Source organism: Plutella xylostella, chromosome 24, assembly GCF_932276165.1.
Source record: "Plutella xylostella chromosome 24, ilPluXylo3.1, whole genome shotgun sequence".
In the NCBI taxonomy this organism is placed as follows: domain Eukaryota; kingdom Metazoa; phylum Arthropoda; class Insecta; order Lepidoptera; family Plutellidae; genus Plutella; species Plutella xylostella.
The window spans coordinates 2,596,553-2,608,723 of NC_064004.1; the positions used below are offsets into that span (position 1 = coordinate 2,596,553).

General features: G+C 44.8%; 2 protein-coding genes across 2 annotated transcripts in view; one reads left to right on the forward strand and one right to left on the reverse strand.

Moving 5' to 3' along the window:
* Positions 1-252: 252 nt before the first annotated feature.
* On the reverse strand, positions 253-4,540 carry LOC105382059 (E3 ubiquitin-protein ligase COP1). Its single transcript, XM_038110783.2, has 2 exons — positions 4,219-4,540; positions 253-2,537 (listed from the first exon to the last, which is right to left on the reverse strand). The coding sequence occupies exon 2, from the start codon at positions 2,529-2,531 to the stop codon at positions 372-374; it is 2,160 nt and encodes a 719-aa protein (XP_037966711.1). The 5' UTR covers positions 2,532-2,537; positions 4,219-4,540; the 3' UTR covers positions 253-371.
* A 318-nt stretch (positions 4,541-4,858) lies between these two features.
* Positions 4,859-12,171, forward strand: part of LOC105395746 (bromodomain and WD repeat-containing protein 3) — a 91,849-nt gene continuing 84,536 nt past the window's right edge. The window contains exons 1-13 of the mRNA XM_048629744.1: positions 4,859-5,041; positions 5,126-5,184; positions 5,261-5,290; positions 5,421-5,480; positions 6,296-6,464; positions 7,045-7,226; positions 7,499-7,696; positions 8,053-8,133; positions 8,808-8,942; positions 9,668-9,837; positions 10,136-10,282; positions 10,622-10,768; positions 11,073-11,219. Coding sequence (XP_048485701.1) covers positions 5,005-5,041; positions 5,126-5,184; positions 5,261-5,290; positions 5,421-5,480; positions 6,296-6,464; positions 7,045-7,226; positions 7,499-7,696; positions 8,053-8,133; positions 8,808-8,942; positions 9,668-9,837; positions 10,136-10,282; positions 10,622-10,768; positions 11,073-11,219 — 1,562 coding nt within the window. The 5' untranslated portion in view covers positions 4,859-5,004. The remainder of the gene's footprint in view (positions 5,042-5,125; positions 5,185-5,260; positions 5,291-5,420; positions 5,481-6,295; positions 6,465-7,044; positions 7,227-7,498; positions 7,697-8,052; positions 8,134-8,807; positions 8,943-9,667; positions 9,838-10,135; positions 10,283-10,621; positions 10,769-11,072; positions 11,220-12,171) is intronic.

The following is a 12,171-nucleotide window of genomic DNA, read 5'->3' on the forward strand; positions in this document are numbered from 1 at the left end:
CCATTTAGATAGCTACTAATCTAAAATAGTTTCTATTTTCGACACCAGATGTCGCCACTGCTATAGAATGTTTGCGCCTCAGTTAAAAATTTCGTATTTTAGCCAATAACGATTAGCATTCAGTGCATAACTTGCTACTAGGAAAAGTACAGTCAAAGATCAAAATTTGCTCTTCAAAAACTCAGTCCTACGACTCACGAATAAGAATCAGTAAGTATCTAAGCTTAAATTCTTATGAGTCTTTCACTGTACCAAAAGTGGCGTAAACATAACTTTTAATGCCCTTGCAATAATCGTTTTAGTATTTTCCTGCTCTCTCCCAAACCTTCAGACTATATCGTTCAATGCGCTGAAAAGAGAAGACACGTCTCTTAAACCAGCTCCAAAACCTTAATGGTACCTTGACTATTAGCTGCCAACAACACCTGCTGGTCTGCAGACTTCCTCCAACAGACCGCCGACACAAACTCAGAAGGCTCTTCATCCCTTCGTTCCCTTTCCAAGAAGCCCCTGACAGCGTCGAATCGGTACGCCAGAAGCGGACGCGACAACCCTGAATAGTACACGTATAACGCATTATTTTCCGACCCGCAAGCGACATATTTGCCGTCCGTTGCCAACCCTACAAAGTTCTTCTCATTGGCGTGCCCAGTGAACGAGCGCACGCATCTCGGGGACTCAACTCTCCACAGCTTCAGTTGCGAGTCAGTGGACGCAGAAACCAGGGTTCTAGCATCTAAAAACTTGACATATGAAACCGCCTTGCGATGGTCCCTGAACACCGCTAGCGGCTGCCTCGGGGCGCGCAAGTCGTAGTAATGAACGCAATGATCCGCCGAACCGAACGCCAGATGGCAGGACGATCGCGGATTGAATCGCACACAGCAAACGTTGAATTTCGCTTCCAAAGTCGCTACAGATCTCTCAGCGTTCAACGCCCATAGTTTGACTCGAGCGTCGTCAGAGCCTGAAGCCAGTAGCCGCACGTCTGAGCGGTTGAAGTGGACTGACCAGCAGCGTTTGTCGTGTTCTTGTAGCGCCCGCGTCCGCTGCCCGGTCCCCGCGTCCCACACGCTGACCGTGCCTTCGTAGTCTGAAGACGCCAGGACGTTTTTGTGGTAAGCGTTCCAGGAGACACAGGATATTTTGTGCGAACACTGCATCTCTGCGCACGGATAGTGCACGTCCACCGCGTCACGAACTACTGCGTCGTATTCGAAGACTTTGATCCGTTTGGTGACGCCGGCGATCGCGAAGAACTCTTCGTCTTTATCGAACTCGATGGTGGAAACGATTGTGGAGTAGTTGATCGCATCGCTGGAGTAGGAGAGCGTGGCTAGAGGCCTTAAAGCCCTGTAGCGGGTGAAAGCGACTAGATCTTCCCTGAAGGCGTCCAAGCCTTGCGGCCTGAAGGATTTGGTGTTCCCTTCTGTATTAGCTTCCTGTTCTGGAGCCCTCTGGTCACCGCCTGCAGCGCTTTGGGCTCTGGTCTCCATTTCTGGCGCTTGCGGGACTTTGTCCGCCTCACTGGAAGTGGTTCCGGGGGTGCCAATAGCAGTCACCATGGACGGGGCTGGAGTAGCAGCCGGAGTAACCCCGCCAGACCCTGGGAAGTACAATTCATCCGCGCGATGAGCGAAGTAGCACTGGACGAAGTCGTCGAAATGAGCGTTGAGGCGTCTCCATCTAGCTGACAGGGCGTCTCCGCCATTCGGAGCTGATCCGGCGAAGCTTTCGTCGTCATCGGCTTGCGAGGAGCCTGTTGGGGCTACAGAGGTGGTTCCTTCTGCTGCGGCCTCACTGACGCTTCCTGCTAAGTCTGCTAATTCCCTCCGTAAGGCTCTGACGGCGTCGCCAGCGGGCCCGGGGTCCGTTGTCGTCGGGTCAGGCGGCAGCTTGGCCAGCCCTGCCGCGCCCGCTCGCAACTCCTTCAACACCCCTGACACGTGCTCCATATCCTTCTTAACTAATGACGCTTCGCGAGCCAGCTGGTCCAACTGATGTTGTCTATGCCGATGCAGCTGGGCCAAAAACTCAAATAGCAGTCTATGGTGAGCAGCGGCCGACTCCGCTTCTAAGAGCCTCTTCCGTCGCGTCAACACATCCAGCATCAGCTCCACATCAGGCATGGCCAAGTTCCTGGATTCCGCCGCTAATAACGCCCTCAATCTCTCCGCATCTGGATGGCTGGAGGACCCGGCTACACTGACCGAAGAAGGCCGTCTGGCTTCTCTCAACCTCCTTTTAGCGACCAACTCGTTGAGCAAGAAGTTCGGGAAAATATGGTCTCGTGAGGCCAAAGCTGCTCCGCATTTTGGGCATCTTCGGTGCAGTTCTATGGACTTGGTGATGCAAGCGTAGCAGAAGGAGTGCCCGCAGCGGGTGACGTAGGCCTCCTCGATCAGTTCGAAGCAGACAGGGCAGAGCAGGTCGCAGTCCTTGTCTTCCAGCGAGCCCCCGAGGCCGGCCAGCGCCGTGACCCCGCCCCCGGTGGAGCCCCCGCCCCCGGCTGAGGATCCTGACAGCAGCATCGCTACCTGTAACAATAATAAATAGATTTATACACATTATTGAAACAAGAGGCGGAACGCGAAGTTAGGTAGTACATAAGGAGGTTTTTGTAGCAGTGAGAGACTATACAGTGTACTATGCAGAAATATTAAGGCAGGTAATTCTTTCCCCTATTTCCAAAATGGTAGAGAATTAAATTCTTATAATGATTTCAGATAATGCAATTGAAAGGGACTTGCAAAAACTTCATAATATTTCTCTTTGGACTATGGACAAACTACTTTGCTGTGATTAAAGCCGAGTGTCCACTGCCATCTAAAGTAAGTTTGTTCACATAGTTGAGCCAGTTTTTCATACATGTGCGTCGACCGCAAACTATGCACTATGTATGAAAAACTATGCGAACTAACTTACTTTAGCCTAACTTACTTTTACAACTTCATATAAAAATCAAAATCAAAAGGCTTAAAGGGTTGGGTGTGCAGAACTCCCAACTGAGGATGACTTGGCCCAGCTTCAGTCTGTTTGTCCGCAATTTTTAACCCCCAACGAAAAAGAAGGGTGTAATAAGTTTAAAGTGTCTGTGTTGGTTAGGTTATTTATGAGGCTCATCATCTGCCCCCTGATATCTGACTACCTTTTCCATTTATCTGCTGGTTTAGAAGAAATCTTGAGGCCAGTAGTGAGGTAGGCTTTAGTATTAGATGTAAGCAACTTGCAGGAATAATTTTCACTTTTTATACAACATTTTTACTTCATAATTTATTGTGAAAGACTTTTCATAAAAATTCGTAAAATTTTCAGCATGGACGAAACAGCCAGATAAGACCCCAAGTTTTGCATTTCTGGCAATTTTTTATACAGTGTTTCCAAAGTATATTAAATTATTAAACTGAATTGCATTGTAGCTTTAAAATTTTAAAAGATTGCTGCCATGAAAAGGTTGATATAGATTTTACATTGTTTAACACTTGTTAGGTTCTTCTTTGTACTTGTAAATAAGGGATCTACTGGGATACCTTACAACAAGCAACAACTTGTAAATAAAGAAATATCAGAAGTCCTAGTTTTAACATTAGTTCAACCAGCAGGACTACATAGCACAGGGCGCTAGACATTATAAAAGTATTACATTGCGCTCACTCACATTGTGCAGCCTGGATAGCAAGCGCACCGGACATCTTTTGTCTTGTGCCCCATTCTAGCCCTGCAGATCTAATTAAGGTAAGGTTGAGGTTTCCTGTCAATGATCTCTTTTAGCAATAAGGCCGCCTATTGTGCATTATTTCTAGTTTCTATTATGTTTTTGTATGACTGATTTTTGTGGTGTTTAATAAAGTAATTTTATACTCTATTCTAGTTTGTTTTAAATGCTAATTATAGGAGCTAAATTAGAGGAGATTAGTATAAATTAATTTATTTAGTTCTTTAGCTGTATGATTGCCAATTAACATAAAATTTACTTTGATAAGATTGGTGATGGATTTGAAAAGTTATCATCTGTTTATACTGTCCACAAAATGGTAATAGATGGAAAATAACAACCTCAAAAAGTTTTTATTAGATTGTTTACCAGAGGTCCCGTACAACTCTATAAGTTCGTCCTTGACCTAATAAAGAATGAGGCTTGGACAACTAGAAATAATGTATATTGATTTTCTATTATTATCCCAGGGGAATAGTAGAAGTTCTGTGGAAAATACTCACGGTTTAAGTTCAGAAACTGCTAAAAAAATTAAGGCAGCATATTAGCGAATATCAGGAGCCTTTCTGATGGTTATTGAATGCTGGAGCCTGGAGTTTCTGGACTGGTAACCACATCAGCAAAAAGTTCCCGCCCTTCCTCAGTAAGTATTTGTATAGCACACTGCACTGACTCGCCGGCTTTATGATATGGATTCACTTGGTGGTTTTATGACATATTTCTTTCAAGATCCTATCAACTTTTATAATACGAATCCAAAAAACAGAAGGATTTTTTTGATCACCACAACAGCAGCATCTTCAGGATTTGACGTTTCTAAATTAAATGTTGCTGTTCTGAAAAAAAATAAACAAATGAACCTGAATTATGAATGTTGCCACTATTCAAAATTCAGGACTGCATCATTGATCAGAAATTAATGTGATGAAATTAAGATAAATCCGAAAAACTGATAGGTAAGTGGAAAGTAGGTAGGTAATAAGAAAGCCGAAACAAAGATAAAACTGAAATTCCGGTAGTAAAGCAAGCTGTTATTATTCTGAGCATGTAATGTAAGTGACACTAGTGCCACCTAGTGAAAAATTACCCAACTCTTTTGTATGGAACCCCTTTTGTGTTCACACCTGTCGACACCACTTTACCGACGGCACATCCGCCATTTTGGTACTATTACGGACTGCGTTATCTTTCGACAACAATAGTAATGCAAGTTGTTCTATGTTTGCTCGATTTTTATATTGTTAGTGAAGTGTAATGTGAATTATAACATCTGAATTACAATAAGGATCATGGAGGAGTCCAACGAGGACCGAAATGTCTCTCCAGGTAAGTCTAGTGCTTCAAAATCAAGCTGAAAAGTTAAGATGCCTTACGTATGAGGTCGTGTAATGGTAGCCTTCCCGGTTTCAGAACTCTACTTTCTGATAGCGAAATTTCTTTCTGGCGGGCCCCTGAAGGAAACTGCAAAGGTAAATTGAATGGCAATTGATGTAAATATTTATTATCTAAAAGATCATGTGGTAATTATGAACATTTCTGTTGCAGACTTTGATAAAAGAGCTAGAAAGCGTCGAGGTGAGTACAAACTTTACTACCGGGTTTAGGAGCTTATTTTCTTGTTTTGGTCGCAAACGCACGTGGATGCGTTTGTCAAAGTTCCTGAAAGTTTGCTGAAAAGTTTTTCTAATGGTCCTTTGTATTGTAGGTCCTGCCTCGACGTACTGACTGGGAGGGCAATGAGCACACACAATCTTACGATGAATTGGTAAGTTTTCAGCTTTTTCAGTGTAAAAATAGTGTTTATTTACGTTTCTGACTGAAAAGAGCGACGGGAAATACGACAATTGCGAGAAAAATGCATTTTTGCCTAAAATGAGATTTATGTATATTTCATCGCTAAAAATCGGTGGTTACAAGGGAAAATCATTTTGGTGATGTTTCAGTGAGAAAATGTGAAAATTTCAGAGATTTGTGAAAATTGAAATAATTCAGTGCAATGGAAGGTCGTAGCGTGGCGTAATTAGGGTCGCGGTTTTCTCTGTCGCACTTTAGTAAGCCACGTAAGCGTAGCTCTTCTGTCCCTCTCTGCCGCGCGAGGAAAGCCGAACTAGCCCGAACGTTTCCGAATGCCTCTACCCGGGATTGCTTTGCTCTGATTGGCTGATCAAATGGCGAAAATGGCCGCTTTCGCTTCGCGGGCAAATTCAAATCAAATAGAACCAAGAATAAATAAATTTTATTTCAGTTTGTATAGAAAGTTTGTTTTGTATGATTTGAAGACACAGAAATATTATATTACGGGCAGGGCAGACCAGAGTATGAATCAATAAAGGAACCTTACGAAGCTCCTTTTGATTGATCTCTGTTATTATACCTTCCTACACCCATATGTCTAACAGCCATTACATCTACGTTTCACTATGTGAAACCCACTAAAATTTTATGAATAACTATATCCATAAAACACAGTTACAAAACATAAAAGTGCAAAACTTAATACTGACAAACACTAATCTAACACATATTAAAAATAACTTATGAAGCCTTGGTACTGCAACTAACCTGTCTCTCTCTCCGCAGTCATCACAGTACAAAGACATGCCACCGGAGAGGCTGGCCGAGGTGTGCCAGCAGGCGCTCCGGCTCAGCTCGTCCCGGGGGCAGGTGGCTGCGAAGCTGTCCTTGTTGGGAGACACCCTGGTTAGACCCCCACCTAAGTATACACCGTATAAGGAGGACCATAGTTTGGGTGAGTGACATCAGTTACACAAGTACAACCATTCATCACCAATATAAAATGCATTTTCAATGAAAAGAAGAGAACTTTAAAATACAAAAAACACACACACACAAACTTTAAAATATTATACACGCAATTAAGAACAACACAAAAACAAGGGCGCAAGCAGTGCATACCTATTTTATTAGAAGATCTTTGTTTCTTCCTTAAGTAGATAGATATAATATTCTTTATTTGTACACTAACAGAAAACTTTTATTAAAGTATATTTTTTGATACTAAAGCAGTCTTTTTCTATCTAACGTATTTTCAATATAACGATAGTGCTTTCTTACGAAAGTCTTCACTTCTTCTTAGCGTGTTGGTTACAAATATTACAGCTAGTCTGTTATTTCCTTACAAAAGTGTGTTCTTACAAAATAATTCACTCTCACAAAGCAGTTTTTGAAAATCAAAAAACTTTTCTTAAAATCATACGAACATTATATTATTTTCTTACTAAAGCATTCCCTTATTATAAAAAAAAACTGGAAATTTTGTTTCTCACAACCAGAACCACTATCTCACTAACCCCCTCATTCCCCCACAGTCCGCCGAATAGCCCGCCGTGAGCTAGGCTTCGGCTCCGCAGCGGCACTAGGCGGGGTCGGGGGCAAGGGGCTCGTGTCCCCGCGCCTGCTGTCGGGGCTGCAGCTGCAGAGGAGGACGTTGGGGCATCTGAGCGCGGTGTACTGTTTGCTGTTCGATTGCACGGGCCGATATGTTGTGACGGTGAGTTTATGTTATATAACTTTTGGGTATCGCGGATGGTTTTCCACCTGTAAAGCGTAGTTTTCCCCTTCCTTTTTTTACTTACCTCCCTGGTCTTCTCCTGATCTATCGCCTCTCTTTCCTTCCCTCCCCTAGCCATGCATCCCATTATCTCCCCTATCCTTCTATACTTTCATCTACTACTACACATATCTGCACAGGCAGATATGTGTAGTATGTGCAGACAGCTGCAATGGAGTGGAAGATGTATTGTGTGTGTAGGCGCGAGCTAGGTCATAGGCCCCTACAGCCTACGAATAGCCCGCCGCGAGCTAGGCTTCGGCTCCGCAGCGGCGCTAGGCGGGGTCGGGGGCAAGGGGCTCGTGTCCCCGCGCCTGCTGTCGGGGCTGCAGCTGCAGAGAAGGACGTTGGGGCATCTGAGCGCGGTGTACTGTTTGCTGTTCGATTGTACGGGCCGATATGTTGTGACGGTAAGTTTGTGTTTTATTATTGTTGGGTATTTGGATGGTTTTCCACCTGCAAAGCGTAGTAAGCCTGCAAAGCTTAGATAGATAGATAGATAAGTTATTTATTTACTTTACACAACACATACACAGGTTACACAGTTGTCGCCTTCCTTTTTCTTACTTACCTCCCTGGTCCTTTCGTGATCTATCGCCTCTCCTTCCTTCCCTGCCCTAGGCATGCATCCCATTATCTCCCCTATCCTTCCATACTTTACACTTTTACATACATCTGTCTATCTTGCCAGGGAGTGGAAGGTGTGCGTATTGTGTGTTTTTATAAGGAATTGTAAATAAAAAATTGTGTCTTTGTGACTTTCCAGGGTGCAGATGATCTTCTAGTAAAAGTATGGTCGGCGCGAGACGGCCGCCTGTTGGCTACTCTGAGAGGCGCCGGCGCAGAGGTATGTCATATGACATGTATACTATTGTATATAATTTATTTATAACATGCCCGTAATTGTTGTCCATTGCTGGAAATTTCGTCGTTAAGCCTAGTCAGAGGCCTTCGGGCGGCTTGAAAACATCTGACAGTCGGGTTGCCCACTTACCCGACAACTCTCTCAGCACAAGCTTGCTTGTGTTGGGGTCCACCAACCCGCACTTGGCCAGCGTGGTGGACTAGGCCTAAACCCTTCCCTCACTGGAAGGAGACCCGTGCCCCAGCAGTGGGGACGTAATGGGTCGTGATGATGATGCTGGAAATAGACCTCACGTAAGGATAGCCACAAAAGTCGGTTTATCTGGCTAATAACATAGCACAAACTATACAGGGCTTAATTAGTATTGCAAAGTAAAAAGGGGTACAGAGCCCTTTTGTTCTATATCTTTTTAAATTGGGTAAAAATTAAGTGGTCACCTTGTTTTGGCTGACATCTGACACCCTATATAAGTTTTAAACCTAATGGGAAAGCGCCAAGTACACTACTATAACATACACATACTTATAGTCCTGTTACTCCCCTGTGGAGCTTATAGGGCTACAGATATTGACTTACACTTGAGTCCACAATAGACCTGTTCTCTTCTTTACGCCTCCATAACACACTCATAGACAATACTACCATTTCTCCCACAGATAACAGACGTATGCATAACATCGGACGGAGCATTACTAGCGGCGGGCAGTGTGGAGAGAGCCGTGCGAGTGTGGCGGCTGGACACGGCCGCGCCCGTCGCCTCTCTCACGCAACACACCGGCACCATCACTGCTGTGAGTTATACTATTAACATGATAAATGAGTAGAAGACACTGTTTATAGTGACTGGTTTCATAGTTACTTGCATGGGCGCCAGCAACGCATCCGTATTGATGATTCATATTCTAAATGGTGCTGCACCAATGCTGGCGTACCGCAAGGTGGCGTGCTATGCCCTCTCTTATTTGCTATCGGGGCAGCGTGGAGAGAGCCGTGCGAGTATGGTGGCTGGACACGGCCGCGCCCGTCGCCTCTCTCACGCAACACACCGGCACTATCACTGCTGTGAGTTATACTATACTTAAGTAGGTAGTAACTACTTTAGTCATATGTGGTTGCACTAGGTTCGTTGTAAGGTGCAGGGTGATGCGTGGGTTGAATGTGATAAATCGCACTATGCCAGTCCCCCCTTATTAGCCTATTGCGGTAATGATTTCTCAAAGATGGCGACAATTTCTGTCATCCTGCATGATACAATGCATAATTCTTTTACTTCGCGATTAAGAAAATTTAATCTGTAATATGCAACTGCATCTGGTATGGTTTGTCTCCCCAAATGATATGTCAACTGTACGCCAGTACCGCCCCCTGGACAGTCCACTGCATGATAACTAATCTGACAGGCTAATCCGTCTACGGTGAAAACCCTATTTAAAACTGTAATATTTGTCACCAACATGAAAAGCCATCCCCTACAAACCTACAAACAACAATCCTAACCCCACCTTCCAACCCTCAGGTCCACTGGTCGCCCACAAAAGACAACGACCTCCGCTGGCTAGCCTCAACGTCCACGGACGGGTCGGTGGCGTTCTGGACGTGTTCCCGCTCCGGGCAGTTCCTGTCGCAGCCCGTCCAGTACGTGGAGCGCATGCGGCCCGGCGCCTGCCACATGATCTGCGCCGCCTGGTGAGTGAAGTGTAGTAGACTATAGTTGCTAGTGAGGTGGCAGAGGAAGACTCTTAATAGGTAGGCAATAATAGCTGAAACGGGAGCTTTGACAATGAAGGTACCTAGCGAGGTAGGCAAAACATTCAGTAGTATCTAAAAAGGTAGGTGGAATAAGCAACAACTGTAGTTCCTAAAAGTGTAGGCGGAACCAGCTTATCTAAAAAGGTAGAAAGACACAATAAAATAGCTGAAGAGGTAGGCAAAACCTCCATAGATTCAGCTTGAAGAAGTCATTATAGACACCTGACTAGGTAAGCGACACGCCACAGACGCCGGCGTCGACGTCCACGGACGGGTCGGTGGCGTTCTGGACGTGTTCCCGCTCCGGGCAGTTCCTGTCGCAGCCCGTCCAGTACGTGGAGCGCATGCGGCCCGGCGCCTGCCACATGATCTGCGCCGCCTGGTGAGTGTAGTGTAGTAGACTATAGTTGCTAGTGGGGTAGGGAATGGTAGTGTCTTAAGAGGTAGGCGAAAATAGATACTAAAAAAAACCTAATGAGGTAGGCGAAACGCTATTAATCGGTACCTACAAAGGTAGGCAGCACAAGCGTATTTAAAAAGGTAGGCAGCACAAGCATACTTAAAAAGGTAGGCAAAACGCTAATAAATAAGTAACTAAAAGGGTAGGCAGCCCGCGCACACCTAAGAAGGTAGGCAGATGCACTAAAAAAAGCCGATAAGGTAGGCAAAAAGCCCATAGATTCCTCATCAAGCAGCCATTATAGACACCTGACTAGGTAAGCGACACGCCACAGACGCCGGCGTCGACGTCCACGGACGGGTCGGTGGCGTTCTGGACGTGTTCCCGCTCCGGGCAGTTCCTGTCGCAGCCCGTCCAGTACGTGGAGCGCATGCGGCCCGGCGCCTGCCACATGATCTGCGCCGCCTGGTGAGTGTAGTGTAGTAGACTATAGTTGCTAGTGAGGTAGGCAGAGGAAGACTCTTAATAGGTAGGCAATAATAGCTGAAACAGGAGCTTTGACAATGAAGGTACCTAGCGAGGTAGGCAAAAACGCTCAGTAGTATCTTAAACGGTAGATGGCACAAACAACTAGTAGGTATAGTGTCTAAAAGGGAAGGCGGCACCAACATATCTAAAAAGGTAGGCAGATACACCAAAATAGCCGACAAGGTAGGCAAATTCGTCATAGATTCCTTACAAAGCAGCCATTATAGACACCTGACTAGGTAAGCGACACGCCACAGACGCCGGCGTCGACGTCCACGGACGGGTCGGTGGCGTTCTGGACGTGTTCCCGCTCCGGGCAGTTCCTGTCGCAGCCCGTCCAGTACGTGGAGCGCATGCGGCCCGGCGCCTGCCACATGATCTGCGCCGCCTGGTGAGTGTAGTGTAGTAGACTATAGTTGCTAGTGAGGTAGGCAATGGTAGTGTCTGAAGAGGTAGCCAAAAGGCTACGTGATCTGCGCTGCTTGGTGAGTGATAGTGGTTACTGAGGTAGGCATTGAAAGTGTCTGGAAAGGTAGGCAATAGTGGCTGAAGCAGGGGCGTTGACAGTAAAAGTCCATTGTTTCTAGTATACGTATACTTATATTAACTGTTTTATGTTAAATGCAATAAAGATATAAATATTCTACTGTATTCTATGTAGACAGGGTGTCCACTTTCTGGAAAGTCAGGGATAGTCAGGGAAAAGTCAGGGAAGCTCAAGGTGGTCATGGAAAGTCAGGGAAATTGATGGGTCACCTGGAAAGTCAGGGAAAAATGACTAGTAAAGCATATATTTTTGCGAAAATGTAGTTCTTTCCTTTACTAATTATTGTTTTTTTTCTTCTATTTTAAACGTAAAATACGTACGTTATAAAATAAAATCTCGTTAGCCAGATTCGAGACTCAGTTCATACGTTTTTCAATAGTAAAATGATGTTCCCTTAATTAAATTTATTTGAAAAGAGTTTGACTCAGCTTGCCATTCTAAACAACTTTTTTTAAAGAGTTCGTGATGAAAATAAGTTCCCACATAACGTGTTGGTGCAGACGCGCTGCTGTCGGCGCTCATTTCACTCATGAATTCTTATGCTTTGCTCCGGCTGCGGGAGCGCTTGCAGAAGCGTCGCCTCCACGCGGCACCTAATGATTTTTTTTAAAGCGTCGCGCCCATACGAAAATATTTTATTTTGGTTTTGTTTTATTTAAATTAATTACGGTATTTACAAAGCTTAACACGCTTTACTCGAGTTATTTAAGTTTTGAAGGTCCTAAGATTACTATACAAGGTGCTAGTACAAGTTTAATACACAAATTAAAAAGTTTATTTTATCTACCGGCCTCCA